The sequence below is a fragment of the Euleptes europaea genome, chromosome 7 (assembly GCF_029931775.1).
Source record: "Euleptes europaea isolate rEulEur1 chromosome 7, rEulEur1.hap1, whole genome shotgun sequence".
Lineage (NCBI taxonomy): Eukaryota > Metazoa > Chordata > Lepidosauria > Squamata > Sphaerodactylidae > Euleptes > Euleptes europaea.
In genome coordinates, this window is record NC_079318.1 from 93,357,521 (window position 1) to 93,379,725 (window position 22,205).

At 48.3% G+C, this 22,205-nt stretch overlaps 1 protein-coding gene across 1 annotated transcript in view; it reads left to right on the forward strand.

Annotated features, from left to right (window-relative positions):
- The window catches only part of NUP210L (nucleoporin 210 like), a 60,455-nt gene that overhangs the window by 16,952 nt on the left and 21,298 nt on the right, over positions 1-22,205 (forward strand). The window contains exons 9-26 of the mRNA XM_056853508.1: positions 384-490; positions 1,665-1,805; positions 2,029-2,166; positions 4,720-4,875; positions 7,304-7,502; positions 8,920-9,065; positions 9,142-9,363; positions 11,860-12,033; positions 13,529-13,721; positions 14,267-14,355; positions 14,706-14,810; positions 15,691-15,792; positions 17,074-17,202; positions 18,121-18,248; positions 19,989-20,121; positions 20,428-20,490; positions 21,065-21,244; positions 22,051-22,131. Of these exons, the coding sequence (XP_056709486.1) occupies positions 384-490; positions 1,665-1,805; positions 2,029-2,166; positions 4,720-4,875; positions 7,304-7,502; positions 8,920-9,065; positions 9,142-9,363; positions 11,860-12,033; positions 13,529-13,721; positions 14,267-14,355; positions 14,706-14,810; positions 15,691-15,792; positions 17,074-17,202; positions 18,121-18,248; positions 19,989-20,121; positions 20,428-20,490; positions 21,065-21,244; positions 22,051-22,131 (2,486 nt within the window). The remainder of the gene's footprint in view (positions 1-383; positions 491-1,664; positions 1,806-2,028; positions 2,167-4,719; positions 4,876-7,303; positions 7,503-8,919; positions 9,066-9,141; positions 9,364-11,859; positions 12,034-13,528; positions 13,722-14,266; positions 14,356-14,705; positions 14,811-15,690; positions 15,793-17,073; positions 17,203-18,120; positions 18,249-19,988; positions 20,122-20,427; positions 20,491-21,064; positions 21,245-22,050; positions 22,132-22,205) is intronic.

The window sequence follows — 22,205 nt, forward strand, 5'->3', positions numbered from 1 at the left end:
GACTCTAATCTGAAGAACTGGGTTGGTTTCCTCACTCCTATGCATGAAACCTGCTGGGTGACCTTGGGCCCGTCACAGTTCCCTCAGAACTCTCTCAGCCCCACCTACCTCACAAGGGTGTCTGTTGTGGGGAGGGGGAGGGAACGTGATTGTAAGCCACGTCGAGACTTCCTACGGTAGAGAAAAGCAGGATATAAAAACCAACTCTCCTTCCTCTTCTCCATTTTTCTCACAATAGCCCTGTGAAGTAGGTCAATCTGAGAGCATGAGATGGGCCCAAGGTCATCCAGTGAGCTTCTATTGGTAACATGGATAACCTCTAGTGCAATTTATTTTTTAAAGTATTTTGTTTTGTTTGGCTCCCTTTTGACTATTGCTCGCAGGTTTCTCTGTCCAGCCCGGAAACAGGTGGATCCTAGAAGTGAAACGAGCATACACCATCACAGTTGAGGTGTACGATAAATCAAGCTCTAAGATCTACCCATCTGATGTGAGTAGGTGTCAGCTGGAAAGATGCTGAGGGTCTCCCAGGGTTGAAAGATAATTTGCAGCACGATCCTATGCATGCTTATGCAATCCTATATATATTCCAATTGTGTTCAACAGGACTTACTTCTGGATAAATGCGTATTGGGTTTCGGCCTTAGGTCATTTATGCATGGGAGTTTTATCTAAGGATCGTTGCTGGCTGGACCCACACCTTCCTGTTGGGAATCTGTACCAGCTGTCTCCAAACTCAAATCAAGTCCCGCCCCTTTAAATGCTGCTTTGTAATTGGCTTACTTTGCAGTGCTCGCTGTGAGAGAAAATCCCCCCCAAACCCAACTGCTGCATAAAAAAGCATTTTAAGAACAAAAACAGAGCAATCGGAAAGAAAGGGGGAGAGAAATCCAAGCCTCTGTTTTAAAAAGCCTTTCTTTTGCTCAGAAAGAGTTCCAAGGAAGCAGGAAGCATTGGAATTCCCGCCCATTTACATGCTGCTTTATGATTGGCTGTGAGAGAAACCCAGTTTTTGTGTCCAGTGCTTTGCCTTCTGCATGGAGATTTCAGCCGGGCTGAACTCAGGGGAGAGGGAAGAGTCGGGTTAACAGAGGAATGGGAAAACCAGGACATTGCGAGGGCTGGAAGAGAGGTCGTTTCTAATAGACGGAAAACTCATGCAGAATACCAAGGAACAACCAAGTCAGACGGGGCGAATGTGAGTCCAAATACCCACACATAAATGACTTTTAGTGTCCCTTTGCAGAAGCAGCTAAGGAATTTTCCTTGCCTAAACTTCCTGCTTGCTAAATGAAAGGGGCCAGTCATTAGATGCACACCCTCTGGAATTTGAAACAGCATTTTAATCCTGCAAGCTTCCCTTCCACACTTAGGGCCAAACTACATATTACAAATTTTGTTGAGCTATGCTGGATCTGACTCACTTTCCCTGCAGTCATATGGGAGTGGCAGGGAAAGGAATTTTTCCAGGGGAACCCAAACCCAACTTGCCACAATTCATAATATCTAGTTTGGCTCCTAGAATCAAGCTGCCTGACTGCAGGGCTGAAACCTACCATAGTTCTGTTCATTTGTGGCCTTTTTGCTGCTGCTCCGAGAAAGGGATCCAGGAACTGCCCAGCGTTTTCTTTTCCTGACCGTGTAATTTTTCTCAATTTTTGCAGAATCTCAGAATAACACACCAGTTTCCAGTGGAATATTTTGAGGAGGTCATGTCTTCGGTGAACGGCACCTACCACATAGTTCAGATTCAGACAAACGGTGTCTGTGTAGTAAAGGCCACTCTAGTGTCTGTTCTTCTTCAGGTAAAGAAAAAATGTGATCCTGCACGGAAAAAATAAGGAACTTTCCCCTTGTCTTGGCAGAAAAATATAGAGACTAAAAAAGTGGCTGCTGGGACCCAGGAATATGATGTCCTTGTCCAAGCCTGCAGTGTGATATTTCTTTCCTGGATCGCACAAGGGATTTCTTTTTAAAGGGCAGTCCTCTGAACGTTCAAGTCATGCTTTCCTTGTCCTTCTGCTTCAGAGCGGTTTGGAAGATTTCTTACTGGCTCCGATCAGCCACGAGCAAGAAGTGAAGATTTATCTTCCCATCAAGCTGACACCCTCTTTTCTGGCCTTCCCACACCATCCTCTGGATACCTTGTATCAGTATAGAGTGCAGGTGAAGTTGACCATGGCGTGGAGAAATGAATCTAGGAATGTCCTATAGTTTGGTCCATCTGTGGATGCCGGCACAAGCAAAACCCTAATCTTGTTCCCACGAAATAAGATTGCCTGGTTCTGCTGTACTGTGGGCCTAATCAGGATCTGGCCCTCGCAGCATTTTTAAATGGCCCAAGGTCAGCTCTCAAATGGCACCGGTGTCCACAGGTCAGACATGTGGACACCATAGCATCTAGTTTGGCCCTTATTCAGAGTTTTTAATGTTGTCATCTCCTACTGAATATAATGGCTCACTGTATAATACATAGGGTTGCCAACCTCCAGGTACTAGCTGGAGATCTGCTATTACAACTGATCTCCAGCCAATAGAGATCAGTTCCCCTGGAGAAAATGGCCACCTTGGCAATTGGACTCTATGGCATTGGAGTCGCTCCCCTCCCCAAACCCTCCCCTCCTCAGGCACCGCCCCAAAAACCTCCTGCTGGTGGTGAAGAGGGACCTGGCAACCCTAATAATACAATAGAACAGGAGTCCCCAACATGCTGTACGTGGACACCGTGGTGCCTGCCAAGTGTTTTTAGAAAGTGGGCAGGGCCAGGTGGTGCTTTTTAGGTTTTTGATGCTTATGGTACAATGCAGACAATGGCTTTATGTAAAGTACTTGTGCAGATAGTGGAGATATTCTGAAAACACAGTGGGACTTGATTCTCACCAAACACAGTTGAGCTGCATAGGTAAAATGCTTAATGCACCTAATTGGAACTTCTGTTGAAGTCATCAGATCTTCCCAGTTTTACCATATTTTTATAATTCAGGTGGAAGTTGATAATAGTAGCACTACATCAAATTTTGTTCACTTTTCTAAAATAAGTTATATTCCTATCAAAATCGTGCCACAGTTGCTCTCGTTGCTGGACGCATGTGCAAGGAGCGCTCACTAGGCAGTCTGCACCAAGTGTTGTTGTTACAAGAAATTGTGCAGGTAAAAAACAGTTGGGCTCATGAGAGACGGGCTCATGGAAAGGGACAGCCAGAGAAACGGCGCTTTTGTTCTTTTGCAAAAGTGTGTTAGATAGGGTTGCCAGATACTAGGTAATGGCCAGCAATTAAGGGGGCTGCCTGCTGCCCCTCAGCTGGCAGGCAGAAAGGCAGAAGTAAGCCAGCTGAAGGGAGGGGGCGATTAGCATTACTTGCGGGTTCACCCCGGAAGTGACGGGGATACTCTAGCACATTCCTCCCAGAACTCTGGTTTCCATAGAGTTTTTGGAGGAATGTGCTACCCTGGAAGTATCGTTATTGCACCCATCACCCCAGCCCCACCACAACGAAGCTCCCACCAGTGGCAAGGGGGGATCTGGTAACCCTAGTGTTAGATGCCTGCAAAATGAGGACAGATACTGCCACACCAGAGTTTCTTAGCTCAATATGCATACTCATTTTGTGCTTGTGCAAGGATATCTTTTTAAACAACATGTTCATTTTAAAAGGCATCCTATTAAGGACAGCTTCTGCCGAAAATGTCAAAGTGTTACTGTTAAAGAGTTATGCATCACCTTACTTCCTGACAGATTTGTGGTTGGCTCTGCTGCCATGTGGTGGCACCCACCACCCCGTGTCAGAATTCCAAAGCTTGACCTCAGGCTAAAAAAGGTTGGGAACCCCTGCAACAAAACACAGCCGAACATTTCTGTGCATCCCTTCTGATTAAAAGGCACGGCAAACGGTCTGTTCACTTGGTCGCTTGCATCGCTTGCTGGTGCCGGAGCTATGTTGTGAGTCACAGGAACTCACACGAACATCTTGACAAAAGAGTACTTCTGTTTCTCATCCAAATACAAAAGAAAAACCTATGCTTAATACAATAAAGTATCAAAAATAACAGCACGTGTAGCTAAACAGGCACAGTTAAAAAGTGTATATATTTTTAACATAAATGCCTACCAAACATATATTGCAAGTGCTAGCATGTACAATACTATCCAATTGTATGTCAATACATAAATCATCAGAAATCTATATGCATATCAGCAACATCTGAGAATCCAACAAATAGAGTATTCATATTGTTTGAGATGAGAACCATTCATGAACAGGAAATTTATAAGCAGGAGACGGGATATCCGGATTGATATTCAGCCATTTCATCCAGGCAGATTTCCTCATGAGTGGTAGTAGTAGCAACAGTTACATAGGACTGAGGAAATCTGCCTGGATGAAATGGCTGAATATCAATCCGGATATCCCGTCTCCTGCTTATAAATTTCTTGTTCATGAATGGTTCTTATCTCAAACAATATTGGACTTTGAATACTCTGATTAATGGATTCTCAGATGTTGCTGATATGCATATAGATCTCTGATGATTGATGTATTGACATAAAATTGGATAGTATTGAACATGCTAGAACTTGCAATGTATGTTTCTCATCCAGAGGCACACACATCATTATCTCTTTCACTCATGCCCGTAACACCTTCTTTCCTTTTTGGTACTCAGGCTCCTTGTTCCTAGCGCTTTCTGTTTTGGTTCTGTCTTCCCAACTCACCACAGGTAACCGGAGGCAGCGGCAACTTCACATGGAACTCTTCCAACCAGACAGTGGCCAACGTCACTGTGAAAGGGGTGGTCATGGCAGGGCTAGTCCAGGGAGAAAGTGCAGTGCAAGCGAGAGATGTCCAGAACCCTTTCCATTTTGGGGAAATACAGGCAAGTCTCCAGCAGAGGTGCTGGCGTTGCTTTGTCTAAATGGAATTATTTGCCTGGTCAAATCCGCACTCACCTGGTTTCAACATAAATTTCTCCTTTGCAAGAAATCTGGGGATTATAGTTTAGGGGGCAGTGGGGCAGTGTATGAAGATCTTTTGCAGAGAATTCTGAGCGATCTCATCAAACTACAGTTCCCAGGATCCTGTGGCATAAACTGTTAAAAATGATTTGAAACCACAATGCATTTGCGGCGTGGATAGGGCTTCTGAGGATAGATAACAACCCTTTGTGCTCCTGTAGAAGGAGCTGGAACACCAAAACGCCACCTTCTGCTCAGATTTCCCCCCCTCCCAACAGCTGTTAGTTATGCCTTCAGAGGATTATGTAAGCAAACATCTGTTTATGCTTAATGGTTAAAGAAATTGAACGTTTGGGGCTGAGTTTACCCAATTTCCGTATCGAGGTAAGCTGCCTCCCGCCAGACAGAATGCTAATCAGGCAAATTTGACTACTTTGTGCTTAGTTCGCATAATTTCTTTTGTTTGTCGCAGAGAGCAGCAATAAAAGTTATGCAGGGCACTGAAGGCCCCCCCTCCATCCCCAAAGGGTGGCAGTTCCCCTTGAGCTACCCATTGGCTTCGAAGATCTCACCAGATGCTGTTGCCCACATTACTTTTGAGCCTATAATGGCTAGAAAGTTGCTTTTTAAAAAAACGGCACCTGGATTCTCGGGGAGCTAAATTTTTATTATATTTTTTAATATTTTTCCATCAAGTCACAGCTTACTTATGGCGACCCCATAGGGTTTTCAAGGCAAGAGACGTTCAAGGGTGGTTTGCCATTGCCTGCCTCCATATCATACCCGTGGTATTCCAAATACTTGCCAGGGTCAAGGCTGAGAGTGTGTGACTGGCCCATGGTCACCCAGCAAGTTTCCATGGTAGAGCAAGGATTCAAACCTGGGTTTCCCAGATCCTAGTCCGACACCTTAACCACTACACCACGTTGGCACTCTGGATTTTGTACTGACTACCAAATTCTGGGCCTTTTTCTGGGCTTGTCTTGACCCGCACTTGTGCATGTGCACAGACACACACATTGCCCAGTGGTTCCTGACAGTGAGGTTCCTCGAGCGGACGAGTAGTCTGCGGAGGGACTGGATGAAAAGCTCCCACTCTTTGATAGGCAGGAAGGCCCACCTAGGCCCTTCTGTCAGAAGGAAGTCCTCAGTCTAGATTGAGAGGCAGCGTGGCATAGTGGACAGTGGGACTAGAATCCTGGGCAACCCAGGTTCAAATCCCCACCGCAACCAACAGACGCTCGTAGGATGACCTTGGGCCCATCACATACTCTCAGCCTGACCGGCTGTGAGAAAAATGGAGAAGAAGAGTTGGTTTTGTATACCTTGCTTTTCTCGACCTTTAAGGAGTCTCATACCGGCTTACAATCGCCTTCCCCCCCCCCCCCACACACACACAACAAATACCAACTTACTGTTCTTATATTATTATGGGGGTATTGTCATTGACTTCCAGATATATCGTTTTCAATTGGGCCAGCTGAAAAGGCAACGCTAGGGTTAACAGATCGTATTTGAACTTTAGGTTCGAGGGAAATTGGTGCTGGTGCGTTGGGTGATGAAATATCCTGACTAGGCTTTTTCACAAGAAATGGGATAATTCCTTCTGTACTTTTAAAAGAGAACTTTCCCCTTTCTTCCAGTTCCTTCATTGGTTGTTTATTTTACTATTTCAATTTAATATTCTTTTTAGATTATGATGTAGTAGATCCTACTGCTTTGTTAATAAAGGTAAAGGTAGTCCCCTGTGCAAGCACCGGGTCATTCCTGACCCATGGGGTGATGTCATGTCACATCCCAGTGTTTACTAGGCAGACTTTTGTTTACGGGGTGGTTTGCCAGTGCCTTCCCCAGTCGTCTACACTTTACCCCCAGCAAACTGGGTACTCATTTTACTGACCTCGGGAGGATGGAAGGCTGAGTCAACCTTGAGCCGGCTACCTGAAACCAACTTCCGTTGGGATCGAACTCAGGTCATGAGCAGAGCCTGGACTGCAGTACTGCAGCTTACCACTCTGCGCCACGGGGCTCCTTACTTTTATCTTTATTAATTGGTGTTATATTCTTGTGTTGGGCTTTAATCAAGTGGGCTTGTAGTTGTTCAAACCTTGTGAGGTAGGTGGGCTGAGAGAGTTCTGAGAGAACTGTGACTGGCCCAAGGTCACCCAGCAGGCTTCAGGTGGAGGAGTTGGGAAACAAACCTGGTTCTTCAGATTAAAGTCAGCTGCTGTTAACCATTACACCAGGGGGGCAGGGAGAGCTATGAAAAGCTCCCTCGGGGCACTTTAAGTCCTTAGTCGATTGATCTCCTCTTTTCCCCGGGGTCTTGGCTGTTCTCTGCTCCCTCAGGTGAGCGTGCTAAAGCTTTCAAAGATGGAGTTGCTGCCGTTCCACGCGGACGCTGAGATCGGGCAGACCTTGGAGGCTCCGCTGATGATGTATCACATGGAAAAGGAGACGGGGGAGACCATCGCCTTCACTGACTGCTCCCTCTTGGCTCTGGATATCAACATGGACAAGCAAGGAGTGTTTGCCTTGGATGAAGAGGGTAAAAGGGCAGCTTTATTTGCTCCTCGCCCCCACCCGACAAGCATAACTCTACTCCCATTTTCCAAATACGGCTGTGATTGCCACTATTCAGATTACAGCATCCAGAAAATCCTGATCACGATGGGTAGCCGTGTTAGCCTGACAGTAGCAGTAGAAAAGAGCCCGAGTCCAGTAGCACCTTAAAGACTAACAGCATTTCTGGCAGGGTATGAGCTTTTGTGAGTCCTTCAGATAGTTAGAATGTGCTGTGAGACCAGAGCCAGGTCTCAAAGGCCATTTGTGCAGGGCTGTTTCCCCACAGTCTTTCCGGCCGACTGCTTCGGGGCTTCCTTTTGATTATGCATGCCTTTCCCGACCATCAGAGGTTGCCTCACTCTCCCCGCGCGTTTTGCCCGTGTTTTCTGGATGCTCCAGAATTCTGAAAACTCAGGCGAAACACGTGGCAAACACGAGGCGACCTCGGTCAGGAAAGGCATGCATAATCAAAAGGAAGCCCCCAAAGCAGTCGGCGGGGGTGACTGCGGGGAAACAGTCCTTCATAAACAGCCAAAGAGTCTGTTGCCTATGGCTGCCCTTCTGGCTTTGGAAGGGAGAAGTCTGGGCCAGCGGATGAAGAGGAAGGCAATAAAGAAAGGACAAGAAAAGAGCTTGGAAAGAAGGCGGATGAGGGGAGACATGATAGAGGTCTATAAAATTATGCATGGTTTGGAGAGAGTGGACAGGGAGAAGCTTTTCTCCCTCTCCCATAATACTAGAACACGAGGTCATCTGCTAAAGCTGGAGGGTGAGAGATTCAAAACAGATAAAAGGAAGTATTTTTTCACACAACGCATAGTTAAATTGTGGAACTCCCTGCCCCAGGATTTGGTGATGGCTGCCAGCTTGGAGGGCTTTAAGAGGGGAGTGGACATATTCGTGGCTGTTAGTTAGAATGGATACTAGTCATGCTGCATACCTGTTCTCTCTAGTATCAGAGGAGCATGCCTATTATTTTGGGTGTGGTGGAACACAGGCAGGATGGTGCTGCTGCACTCGTCTTGTTAGTGGCTTCCTAGAGGCACCTGGTTGGCCACTGTGTGAACAGACTGCTGGACTTGATGGGCCTTGGTCTGATCCAGCAGGGCCTTTCTTATGTTCTTATGAGAAATTACCAGCCATATCATGAACATAGTTACAGTTAAATCAATGACTGCCGGCAATTGATGGCCAGTTGCCTGGCTGCACGCTCCTCTCTCTCCCCTCCCCCCATTGCCAATCACGGTCCCAAGGTTGAGGGGGAGGACCCAAGCACAGCAGAAGGGTTACCGGTGAGCCACTGAGCTGTGGCCATCGATGGCCATGTAGAGAGAGCAGAGTATCCCATGTGCTCCGTTACACTCCATGAAGACTTCTGAGTTTTTTGCTCTGTTTTACAGGCAAGCAGAAAGCCGGCCTGACGTTCTGCTCCAGCATCCAGCTAGCGGCCAAGTCCCTGGGACACACGCTGGTGACAGCCAGTGCCATGGTCTACGCGGAGTATTTTGAAACCAGCGCCACCTTCGCCGCTTACGAACCTCTCAAGGTGAAGGGGTGGCCTGTGGGAGAGACGTGCGAAAATCAGAGTGGAACTTTGTAAACTTCCTCTTTGTGACAACCAGGCGGTGGACCCCGTGGAACTGGCTTTGGTGACCTGGCATTCGGCGAAGGAAATGGTGTTTGAGGGCGGCCCTGGCCCGTGGGTTTTGGAACCCTCCCGCTTCTTCGTGGAGCTCAGAGTGGAGCAGGGGGACAAAGTCCGTGTGATGGAGGTCTGGTCAACAGCCAAGAGGAAGCCGAACCAGTATATTTACCGGATCACGTGCCTGGAGCTGGGGGAACAGGTAGGAAAAAAGGGTGTGCGCTTCCTTCCCACCAAAACACTGTCACCCATAAGAATTCAACTGGTTGACGAGAAGATCAGCAAGCTCACAGTTGTGATATAATAACCACGAGAGCTGGGGTGCTTTAACTGTTCTGAATGAGAGCTGGAAACTCTCAGGTTCAGCTTGACCTCAAACTCAGAAGGTGGCCTTATGCAATCTGTCTCTCAGTCCTGTTCTCCGCATCTGCCCTGCGGTGATTATCCTAACTTACTTTACAAAGCTGTCAGTAGTGAGATAATTGGTTGGGTCCTACCAGTCTGGCCTTGGCAGGTTTCTCCAGGGTGGGGAGGGGCTTTGGCTCAGTGGAAGAACCTTGGCTTTGCATGCAGAAGGGCCCAAGTTCAATCCCCGGCATCTCCAGTTCAAAAGGAGCAGGGGATGTAAAAGACCTCTGCCTGAGACCATGGAGAATGGCTACCAGTCAAGAGTAGACAATGATGGACCGATGTTCTGATTTAGTGTGAGGGCCGCTTCATGTGTGAACATAAGAAAGGCCGTGCTGGATCAGAGCAAGGTCCATCAAGTCCAGCAGTCTGTTCACACAGTGGCCAATCAGATGCCTCTAGGAAGCCCACAAACAAACTGCAGCATTCTCCCGCCTGTGTTCCAAAGCACCTAATATAACAGGCATGCTCCTGATACTGTAGAGAATAGGTATGCATCATCAGAACATAAGAAAGGCCATGCTGGATCAGACCAAGGTCCATCAAGTCCAGCAGTCTGTTCCCACAGTGGCCAACCAGGGGCCTCTAGGAAGCCCACAAACAAGACAGCTGCAGCAGCACCTTCCTGCCTGTGTTCCACAGCACCTAAGATAATAGGCATGCTCCTTTGATCCTGGAGAGAATAGGTATGCATCATGACTAGTATCCATTTTTAGTGGTAGTCATGAATAGCCCTCTCCTCCTTGAACATGTCCAGTCTCCTCTTGAAGCCTTCCAAGTTGACAGCCATCACCACATCCTGGGGCAGGGAGTTCCACAATTTAACTAAGCGTTGTGTAAAGAAATACTTCCTTTTACCTGTTTTGAATTTCTCACCCTCCAGCTTCAGCAGATGACCCTGTGTTCTAGTATTATGAGAGAGGGAGAAAAGCTTCTCCCTGTCTACTCTCTCCATATCATGCATCATTTTATAGACCTCTATCATGTCTCCCCTCAGCTGCCTTCTTCCCAAGCTAAACTGCCCTTAGTGTTTCAACCGCTCCTCATAGGGCAGCTTCTCTAGTCCCCTGATCATTTTTGGTTGCTCTTTTCTGCACCTTCTCAAACTCTGCAATATCCGTTTTTAGGTGACCAGAACTGTACACAGTATCCCAAGTGTGGTCTCACCATACATTTGTACAAGGGCAGTATGATAACAGCAGTTCTATGTGTGTTTGTAAAGTGCCATCAAGTCTCAGCCGATTATGGCGACCCCTTATGGCAGGGGTGTCGAGCTCATTCGTTACGAGGGCAGGATACGACATAAATGTCACTTGGTCAGGCCGGGCCGTGCTTCACCAGCCCAGATCGGGACTGGTGTGTGTGTGAATGGCTGCTTTGGCTGGCTCACAGGCCAGATAAGAGTTCTCAAGGGGCTGGATCCAGCCTGCGGTCTGTATGTTGGACACCCCGGCCTTACGGGGTTCTCAAGGCAAGAGACAAACAAAGGAGGCTTGCCATTGCCTGCCTCTGTATAGCGACCCTGGACTTCCTTGGTGGTCTCCCCATCCAAATACTAATCAGGGCTGACCCTGCTTAGCTTCCGAGATCTGACGAGATCAGGCTATACCTTCCTTCCTTCCCTCCTAATAAGTTCTATGAATAGATGTTAAATTTACTAATTGTTCCTATACGTTATAATAATAATAAAGTCTTTAAATTAAAAAAAAATTAGAAGGGCATCGCTACGAGATCTGGATTTATGCCTGGCCCGTTCCCCTTCTGGCTCCTTGCAGTCTCCAGAGTCCCGCCCTGTTTAATGCTCAATAACGTGGAGGTTTCACATCTCCCCTTTTCCTGCTTGCCGTGTAATAAATTGACCATGCGGGAGGACTGTGGTGTAGTGGTTAAGAGCGGTGGACTCTGATCTGGAGAACCGGGTTTGTTCATCTGTGTGTCTTCTGCACAGGCGCAGGCCAATGCTTGCCTGCACAGAAGACACTGGATGAACAGCAGTTACAGGTAAGTGCAACCCTGTTATTCCCCACTCCTCCACATGAGTGGCAGAGGCTAATCTGGTGAACCAGGTTGGTTTCCCTACTCCTACACCTGAAGCCAGCTGGGTGATCTTGGGCTAGTCACAGCCCCACCTACCTCACAGGGAGTCTGTTGTGGGGAAGGTGATTGTAAACCGGTTTGATTCTTCCTTAAGTGGTAGAGAAAGTTGGTATATAAAAACCAACTCTTCTTCTTAAAATCCCCAAAGCCTTCCGGCTGACCAGCACCACTTCTATTTGCTTGCTCCCCAAAGGTGTTGACGTTCCAGGTGGGTAACCATCCCGGAGTGCTGAACCCCAGCCCTGCCGTGGAGATGGTGCAGGTGAGGTTCGTTTGCGCCCATCCTGCCAGCATGGCCGTGACACCCGTGTACAAGCTGGCAGCCGGCACCCCGCCTTGTCCCTTGCCGCAGCACCACAAGCAGCTGGTAAGTCTTCCGGGAAAGCTTTCCACGGTGCTGCCATTTTGTTTCAGCGCTGCAGGTTTGGGGGGAATAGCAGGAAGAGGTTGGACAAATATCAATTGGGGAGGGGCTGTGGCTTAGTGGAAGAGCCTCTGTTTGGCATGCAGAAGGTCCCAGGTTCAATCCTCAGCATCTCCAGTTGAAAGGACCAATGAGTAACTGATGTGAAAGACCTCTGCCTGAGACCTTGGAGAGCCGCTGCCAGTCTAAGTAGACAGTACTGACCTCGATGGAGCAGGGGTCTGATTCAGCATAAAGCGGCTTTGTTTGTGTGTTCTCTTTGGGGTGAGACTGTGGCTCAGTGGTATAGCATCTGCTTGGCATGCAGAAGGTCCCGGGTTCAGTCCCCGGCACCCCCATTTAAAAGGACTGGGTGGCAGGTGATATGAAAGACCCGTGCCTGAGATCCTGGAGAGCTCCTGTCAGACTTAGACAATACTGCCCTTGATGGACCAAGGGTCTGATTCAGTATAAGGCAACCTTCATGTATGTTATTAATGAATATTTAAACTGGGGGATTGTAGGGCTGGAATGGGAAATCACAGAGGGGAATCTAGTCTGGTAAGCCATCTGGAACAACGTATATAACTACGTACCGGAACACTCTTCAGGCAGAACAAGGAAGAGAGCCTCCAGTATTAGCCTCACTGCTAGGAAAGCCGTGAGAGGCTTTGGGGTTGTTCCAGGCTGGAGATAAATACTGCAAACTGGGCTGTCGGTCAGCAGAACAGAATCCCTTGCCATTGTTCCTGGCATGGGATTCCGGCTCCCTATACTGTTTGTAACTCTTAACCCCAGACTTCTGTTCCCAGCACGGCTCCAGCTCCTGTCCTGGCTCTTGCCAGCATGGTGTAGTGATTAAGAGCGGTGGTTTGGAGTGGTGGACCCTGACCTGGAGAACCGGGTTTGATTCCCCACTCCTCCATGTGAGTGGTGGAGGCTAATCTGGTGAACAGGATTGGTTTCCCCATTCCTCCACTTGAGGCCAACTGGGTGACCTTGGGCTGGTCACAGCTCTCTTAGAGCTCTCTCAGCCCCACCTACCTCCCAGGGTGTCTGTTGTAGGGAGGGGAAGGGAAGGTGATTGTAAGCCGGTTTGAGCCTCCTTTAAGTGGTAGAGTAAGTCGCCATATAAAACCAACTCTTCTTGCATCTTCCATCTTGCCTTGCAGTAGATACCCTGTCTTAGGAAAGGCTGCCCATTACCTGAATTGGCTTCTGCAACAACACAGGCAACATCCCCAAAATGTGTCCCTAAATGTGCCCCTTTCAATGGGCTCAGCACGTTGTCTGTGTGCATCCTGGCAGAAGCACTTATGCCTTGTGGTGTTTGTGTGCGGGTGGGTGGCAGAATGGGGATTCCGCGTTGGCCTTGGTCCCAGAGAGACAACAATTTCCCACTGGGATCCAGCTTCGCGATGTTAAATGCCTGCTGGGGGGTCTTCTGGGGTGCTCTCAGGTCCCTGTGTCCAGCTTGCGGAACACAGTCTTGGAACTAGCTTTGTTTGATCAGCACCGGAGGAAGTTTGACAACTTCAGTTCCCTGATCCTGGAATGGACGTCAGCCGATGCGGCCCTCGCACACTTCACTCGCCCGCGGTCCATGCAGATGGTACCAAAGGATGACGGGACTGGACAAACCAGGCTGCATGGTACGGCTTTTCATCACACCCTGAATAATTTAGGCAACTCTGTTTGTGTGAGAGTGACAGACAGACAGAGGCAGAGAGTGAAATAATTACACCTCGTCTCTAATGCTTCAAACAATCCTCCATGAATCGCATGGGCAAGGGCCTTGACTCCCTAATTTTGCTGTCCACCAGCACGGTGTAGTGGTTAAGAGCGTTGATTTGGAGCGGTGGACTCTAATCTGGAGAACCGGGCTTGATTCCGCACTCCTCCACATTAGCGGTGGAGGCTAATCTGGTGAACCGGGTTGGTTTCTCCACTCCTTCACATGAAGCCAGCTGGGTGACCTTGGGCTAACCACAATTCTCTCTGAACTCTCTCAGACCCACCTACCTCACAGGGTGTCTGTTGTGGGGAAGGGAAGGTGATTGTAAGCCGGTTTGATTCTTCCTTAAGTGATAGAAAAAGTCAGCATATCAAAATGAACCCTTCTTCTTAAGAATGTCGTTGCCTGTTGGGGTTCAAACCCGTCCCCCTTCTCCTTCTCTGTCCTTGTTCGCAATTCCAGGGCATCAGCTCCTAGAGGTGCATCAGATCAAAGGGACAGTTCTGATTGGAGTCAACTTTGTGAAATATTCAGAAAGAGGCAGCCCAAAAGTGAGTCTAAGAGAAAATTTCCAAATGGGGCTGGGTTGTTTTTGTTGTTGTTTCTTTCTTTTTTTGAAACAGACTTGTGCTGTGCTCCGTTAAGGGAAGCTAGATCAGCCAGAATACACAAATGGTAATATTTCTTTCTCATTAGCCTGAATGCTGCATTCCTTCCAAAGAAAAAGGTCTCCGCTGAGGGATAAAACCCAGTGCAGACATCAAGATACAGGAACTTGTTCCTGTAGGAAACCAAATCACATTGCTGGGAGGGGGGGGGCGGTGTTTCCCTGGTGTTGACCCAGTTTGTGCGAAAGCACCCTCTGAGGCGGCGTTTCTGTGGCTTGCATTTGTGAAATTAGGAGGTCCCTAACTCTCCCGCCTCTGCAGCTGTGGAACTGCTACTGGTCGAGGATGTGACGGTGGTTCCCGATAACTTCACTATGTACAACCACCCAGATGTAAAGGTAGGGCCAAAGGAGCGCTGGGGACAGAACACGTCCCCTGTCAGTAGAGGAGGAAATCCCATTTTAGTGACTCCTCCCATGTGCTCTGTAGCTGGTACTGTGCTAACTGGCCAAGTCTTTGACTTACCCAGTGTGGGGAGTAATGTCCCTAGCTCCACAGTTAAGTTCCTCTCCTTCTCTGTAGACCGGCGCTTTATAATATGTGGTATTTTCTCAGTCACATACTTGTCTCATTGAGTAACAAGACTCACATAGACCCCAACCCCGCCTTTATTTGAACTGTGAACAAGTGGATGTGTGCTTATAAATACAGGCAAAGAGCCAGTGTGGTGTAGTGGTTAAGAGTGGTGCTTAGAGCAGTGGACGCTCATCTGGTGAACCGGGTTGGTTTCCCCGCTCCTCTACATGAAGCCAGCTGGGTGACCTTGGGCCAGTCACCATTCTTTCCGATCTCTCTCATCCCCACCTACCTCACAGGGTGTCTGTTGAGGGGAAGGGAAGGCGATAGTAAGCCGGTTTGAGACTCTTTAAAAAGGTAGAGAAAATCGGTGTATAAAAACCAACTCCTTCTCTTTTGTCTCTGGTTTGGCTCTCAGGTGTACTGAGACTTCCTGGGGTGGAGCCAACCATCCCCCAAGGAGCCTTCCCCCAAACCTAAGTGGCTTTTCCTGCAACAGAAGGCTCCCTAGGCTAGTGAAAGGCTTCAGACTTTTCTCAGTGGAGCGGTAACCTGTAGATTTCTGCAGAAGGTTTTGGCCATTCGCCTAAGGACCAGAGCAACCGCCTTGGATCAGCCAGTGCTTTTCAGCAGTGACGTGACCTGCGAAAGGGTCAGGCTCGACACCGCTCTGAAATCCTGCTTGTGTTTGTGCCTGTCCAGGAAGTGTTTGCCTTGGTGGAAGGCTCTGGCTACTTCCTTGTCAACAGCACTGCAGAGGAGATGGTGAACATCACTTACCTGGAGGCAGAGAGCGCGGTCCATGTGAGTGTCTCGCACTGGGGGTCTTGCACAAAAAGAAAGCAGGGGAGGTCTCAGGGTCTCACCCTCCAGAACTTCACCAGATGTCCTCCTTGTGTCCCCCCTCTATCTGAGGTAACGTAGGTTTGGACCAGGACAGAGCCTTCTGTGCAGTGGCCTCATGTCTTTGGAATTCCTTCCCTTGAGAGGCTGCCAGGTGCCTTCACTGTCATTCAGGTCGTTTATGCATGGGTACTTTCACTCACGTTCGCCCCCGGTCTGTCTCGGTTGTTCCTTGGAATTATTCATGAGTTTTCCCTCTATTAGAGATGACCTCGCTGCCAGCCCTCACAAATCCTGGGACTTACCGTTCTTCTGTTAACCCGATTCTTCCCTCTCCCCTGAGCTCAGCCCGAGTGAAATCCCCATGCATAAGGCAAAGTGCAAGACACGCAAGCTTGGATTTGCTCACAGCCAGTTACAAAGCAGCATGTAAAGAGGCAGGGATTCAAATGCTTCCTGCTTCCTGGGAGCTCTTTCTGAGCAGAAGAAAGGCTTTTTAAAACCAAGGCTTGGATTTCTCCTCCCCCCTTTCAGATTGCTCCATTTTTTGTTTTTTCTTCTTAAAATGCTTTTTTATTTGGCAATTGGGTTTGGGGGGGATTTTCTCTCACAGTAAGCACTGCAAAGTAAGCCAATTACAAAGCAGCATTTAAAGGGGTGGGGACTTGATTTGAGCTTGGAGACTGCTGGTGCATAGATTCCCAGCAGGAAGGTGTGGGTCCAGCCAACAATGAACCTCAGGTAAAACTCCCATGCATAAATGACCTCAGCCTCCAGACACTTTCATTCCAGCGAGCTTCTAGATGTCTCCTCAATTTGCTGGTCTCTAATAGCGCAGATAAGCTCGAGCCTCTGAGAGGTTGGAAGCCAAGCAGGGCTTGGATGGGAGACCCCCAAGGGTTGCTACACAGAGGCAGGCAATGACAAACAACCTCTGCTCCTGTCTTGCCTTGAAAACCCCATGAGGGGTCAACCATTAGTCGGTAGTGACTTGATGGCCCTTATTTGTTATATTCTCTTTGGTTTTGCTACACTTTGTAAACACCCTGTTTGCTTTTGGGTTTTTGTTTGTTTTTGTTTTAATGTGTAGTTCTAATTTGGATTGATCTTCTTGCTGCTGTTGCTTTGAACAGAGTTCGTTCTTGTGAAAAAGTGGGATGTAAATAAATGTAACAAATAAAGATATAAATGGTGATCATGCCTGGTCCAGTTTACCTTGTCAGCGATTGCTTTTCCTTGAAGGTTATTCCTGCCCGCCCGGGTTCTCTCACCTTGGAAGTCTATGATCTCTGTCTGGCCTTCCTGGGACCTGCTACAGCTTATCTGCGGGTATCTAATATGTTTGAACTGGAAGTGGACCTCATTGACAAGGTGAGACCAGAGTCAGGCTGGTGAGAACATAAGAGGAGCCCTGCTGGATCAAACCAAGGGTCCAACTAGTCCAGCACCCTTTCTCACACAGTGGCCAACCAGTTCCTCTGCAGGTCCAACATTAGGGCATAGAGGCCGAGGCCTTCCTAAGAACATCAGAAGAGCCCTGCTGGATCAGACCAGTGGTCCACCTTGTCCAGCATCCCGTCTCACCCAGTGGCCAACCAGTTCCTCAGGGTTCCAGCAACAGGGCACAGAGGCCTTCATAAGAACGTAAGAACAGCCCTGCTGGATCAGACCAATGGTCCACCTTGTCCAGCATCCCGTCTCACAAAGTGGCCAACTGGTTCCTCTGGAAGGCCAACAACAGGGCAGAGAGGCCAAGGCCTTACCCTGAAGTTGCCTCCTGGCACTGCTATTCAGAGGTTGACTGCCTCTGAACATGGAGGTTCCCTTTAGTCACCACAGCTAGTAGCCACTGATAGACTTATCCTGACAGAAATGTTGGCGGTCACCTACATAAGCTGAATTTGCAGGTAGTGCCTTCAAGAACATGTGCACAGGCTGGGCAGGAAGAGTGTGTGATCTTTGGGCTGGGTCTCTGTGCTACAACTTTGAATGCCCATGTGGGTGATTCTCAGATCTACAGCTTTCAGCCAAGAGTAGAACTAAGGGTGAGCCCCCCCCCCCCACTGGCAGTCTTTAAGCAGAGGCTGGATGAACACTTGTCAGGGATGCTCTAGGCTGATCTTCCATTAAGCAGGGGGTTGGACTAGATGGACTGCATGGCCCCTTCCAGCTCTAGGATTCTACTATTCTATGATTTTATATTAGGGAGGGGGGTACACAGGCTTATTAATGGGGTTTTTTTTTAACTCCAAAAGGTTTTTTTTTAAAGCTCTCTTTCTCCTTCTCAAGATTGAGGTTGGTAAATCCGTGCTGGTCTCAGTCAGAGTCCTGGGATACCAACGACACCCCTTCCGGAGTAGATACTTCACGTATATGCAACTCCAGTTGAGGGCAGCCTCTCCTATCATTACACTGGCGTAAGTTCACTATAACTTCTCAGCTGCCGCCTGACCTTTCCCTGAAGAGTTTGACTCACTGCTCTGCCTTCAGACACAAGCGCGGCACCAAACGCCAGCACGGTACTGGCATCGCGACTCGCTGCCAGTTGCTTTTCTTTGTGGAGCCAGAGAAGATTCAGCTCCGAGGAGCTGAGAGCATAGTGGCTGCGCTGGAAGTCGTAGTGGCACCACCAGGGTTTACGGTTTCCGGCGTGATACTGCCGGATGCTCAACGCTGTGCTCCGTATCTGTAGCTTTTATTTTTCTTTGTTTTAGCTTTTGTGTGTGTTAAGTGCCGTCAAGTCGCTTCCAACTCATGGCGACCCTATGAATCAATGTCCTCCAGAATGTCCTATCTTTGTCAGCCTTACTCAGATCTTGCAAATTGAGGGCTGTGGCTTCCTTTATTGAGTCAATCCATCTCTTGTTGGGTCTTCCTCTTTCCCTGCTGCCCTCAACTTTTCCTAGCATGATTGTCTTTTCCAGTGACTCTTGTCTTCTCATAATGTGACCAAAATATGATAGCCTCAGTTTAGTCATTTGGTCAGTTCAGGCCTGATTTGACAGGCAGGCGTGTAGGGAAGGAAGCATCGCTCAGATCTCAGAAGCTAAGCAGTATCAGCCCTGGTTAGTATTTGGATGGGGAGACCCCCAAGAAATACCAGGTGTCGTTATGCAGATGAAGACAATGGCAAACCCCCTCTGTTAGTCTCTTGCCTTGAAGGGTTCTCATCTGTTACTTTAACATCATTTTTTCAAGCTGTTTTTGGACAGCTGGGTTGCCATAAGTCGGCTTTCACACCCATACATAGTAATAGGGAATACGATGGCGTTAACACTGCACTTGGTAGCCTTTGCATAACCTTCCTTATGATTTTCATAAATTCCCCTGAGTGGATAACAACCATCAAATTTAAAGCAAAGAAAATCAGTTTTTAAAAATGCAAACATGAAAGCGAAAGTGACGTATAATTTGGTGTCTTCTTCCCACCTTGCCCCTTTGTGGGATTTGACCCCCTCGCTTCCGTTTCCCACATGAGTGCTTTCCCCCCATGAGTTACTGTGGAGATGAGCGGAATGCATTAATTTATTTAATACGTTTATTTTTCACAAACCTGAATCAGCTCACGTGGTTCTCCTCTCCTCCATTGTATCCTCACAACGACCCTGTGAGTTGGGTGAGGCTGAAAGAATGACTGGTCACCCAGCCACCTTCTGAGGCAGAGTGGAGATTTGAACTGGCGTCTCCCTGGCCCTAGTCCCGGCACTCTGACCACTCCCCCACCCACTGATGAATAACATTGCACGCCCTGGGGTCTGGGTCCCCCCCTTGTTCTGCTGCTCTTTCGGGCAGGACCTGAACTCTTAAGTAGGACAAGCTCTGGGTTTCCTGTGAGTGTTCCCTCTGCTGAAGGAACACCATGCTAGTTCTCCAGTACAGTATACAAAGATCTAAACAAACGGAAGCATTAGCAAACGCCATAGCATCTAAAAAACGGTGCAATAGTTTTAGCAAAAGATGCTTACATGTATATGATGAAAGACTCGAACCACAGTGTAAGAAGCAACATAAAATATTTTACTCACTAACAAACCAACAAATATCTCATGAAGGGAGCTTTGACTCCTGAACGTTAATACCTTGGATATCCTGTTGATTTTAATGGTGCTACCGGACTCTAATCTTGCTCTTCAAGCCAACAAGTGTTTTTCTTGCAGGCTGATGGAGGAAGTGGGTGAATATTCTGAAATATACTTGCTCCGAGCTGTGGCTGTGGGGCAGACAACTTTGGTGGCCATGGCGTGGGACAAGACGGGGGCCAAATTCACATCTGTACCTCGGAATGTGGAGGTGAGACATCCCAGATGGTTGTGTGTGCTCATTGTGGTTCTCTTAGGAAAGCCTTTCCCCCTCAGAAATGCTGTCCAAAAACAGCTTGAATAAATGATGGTTCAGTAACAGATGAGAACCCTTGTCTGAAACAAGCAAGTTCCTAGAAGTCTTCCTGGGATCCTTCTTTAAAGCTGGGGCCCCATTTTATAAGGTGCTGCCGAATCAAAAGATGAGCTGCTCCAGTGTCCTCTTTTATGTTTTGTTGTTTTGTTTTGTGGTAAAGGCATTGCAAATTACCAACTTTGTTTCTGTTGCGCGTGGCAGGTCTTTCCACCGTTCAAACTCATCCCAAAGAAAATGACCCTCATTCCACATAACATGATGCAGGTGAATTAAGAATGCCTGTTGTCTGTCTCCTTCTCTCCCTGCCTCCCAATCTTGCTCTCTCGCTCTCTCTCTTTCTCTCTCTCTCTCTCCAAATCTAATATTCCATTGGGGTGGGACCCATAATAGGGGAGGGGCCATGGCTCAGTGGCAGAGCATCTGCTTGGCATGCAGAAGGTCCCAGGTTCAACCCCCAGCACCTCCAGTTAAAGGGACTAGGCAAGTAGGTGATGTGAAAGATCTCTGTCTGAGACCCTGGAGAGGGGCTGTGGCTCAGAGGTAGAGCATCTGCTTGGCATGCAGAAGGTCCCAGGTTCAATCCCCGGCATCTCCAGTTAAAGGGACTAGGCAAGTAGGTGATGTGAAAGACCTCTGCCTGAGACTCTGGAGAGCCGCTGCCAGTCAGAATAGACAATACTGACTTTGATGGACCAAGGGTCTGATTCGGTATAAGGTAGACTCATGTGTTCAAATGTTTATAATTGTTAAGCTGCCTCGAGCAGGACATTGAAGAGGCAGCACAGAAACCTTGGAGATAATAAATGCATTTCCTGTGTGTGTTTGCATTCAATGGCAGGTGATGTCGGAAGGCGGCCCACAGCCACAGTCTCTCATTCACTTCTCAGTCAGTAACCAGACCGTGGCCACGGTTAATGGACTCGGACAGGTCACCGCCGGGGCTATGGGTGTGGCCACCATACAGGGGACCATCCGGGCTGTGAACGAAGACACGGGGAAAGTCATTGTCTTCTCACAGGTACTGTCTTCTTTCAAGAGAAGGATGCTCACTGGAGCCTGGAGCACTTTTCAACTCTTTCAGCCCCACCCACCTCACAAGGTGTTTGTTGTGGGGAGAGGAAGGGAAGGCAATTGTAAGCCGGTTTGATTTTCCTTAAAAGGTAGCAAAAATTGGGGTATAAAAACCAACTCGTAGTGTTCTGAGCATCTGCTTGGCATGCAAAAGGTCCCAGGTTCGATCCCCGGCATCTCCAGTTAAAAGGACCGGGCGGCAGGTGATGGGAAAAACCTCTGCCTGATAACCCGGAGAGTCATTGACAGTCTGAGCAGACAATGCTGACATTGACAGGCCTATAGTCAGATTCAGCATCAGGCAGCTTCATGTGTACATGTGCTTTTACAGTTTTAATGTGGTTTTAATCTATCTAAGCTGGGATGGAGAGAGATTGTAGAACTCATGTCCAGCCCTCTTGGTGGACAAAGGGAGAGAGAGAGAGAGAGAGAGAGAGAGAGAGAGAGAGAGAAAGAGAGAGAGAGAGAGAGAAAGAGACGGATGATAGGAAGGAAGGGACCCTAAGAGTAGCAATCTGGGTAACAAGGGGACAGCGGCAGGAGTGGACAAAGGAAAGGTCAGAGAGCACTTTCTACCCTGTACTGACTACTGCCCTCCCCTGCAGCTCCAAAGCCTGTGCTAGCATTAAGCGACATTGCCCAGTCCATTCTTTCCACCAATCCCAACTTGGGCAGTCTGTGAGATGCACATTCTTCCCTCCTGCTGGCCATCCCTTTTATTCCCATCGCATCACCTTTGCCTTGCCTCCCCAGGATCAAGTGGACCTAGAAGTTGTTCAGCTGAAAGCAATAAGGATTTACACTCCGGCCACCAGGCTCGTCACAGGCACCGAGGTGAGTCTCCCACGCAATATCTGCCTTGAGAGCCAACGTGGTGTAGTGGTTAAGAGCAGTGGTTTGGAGCGGTG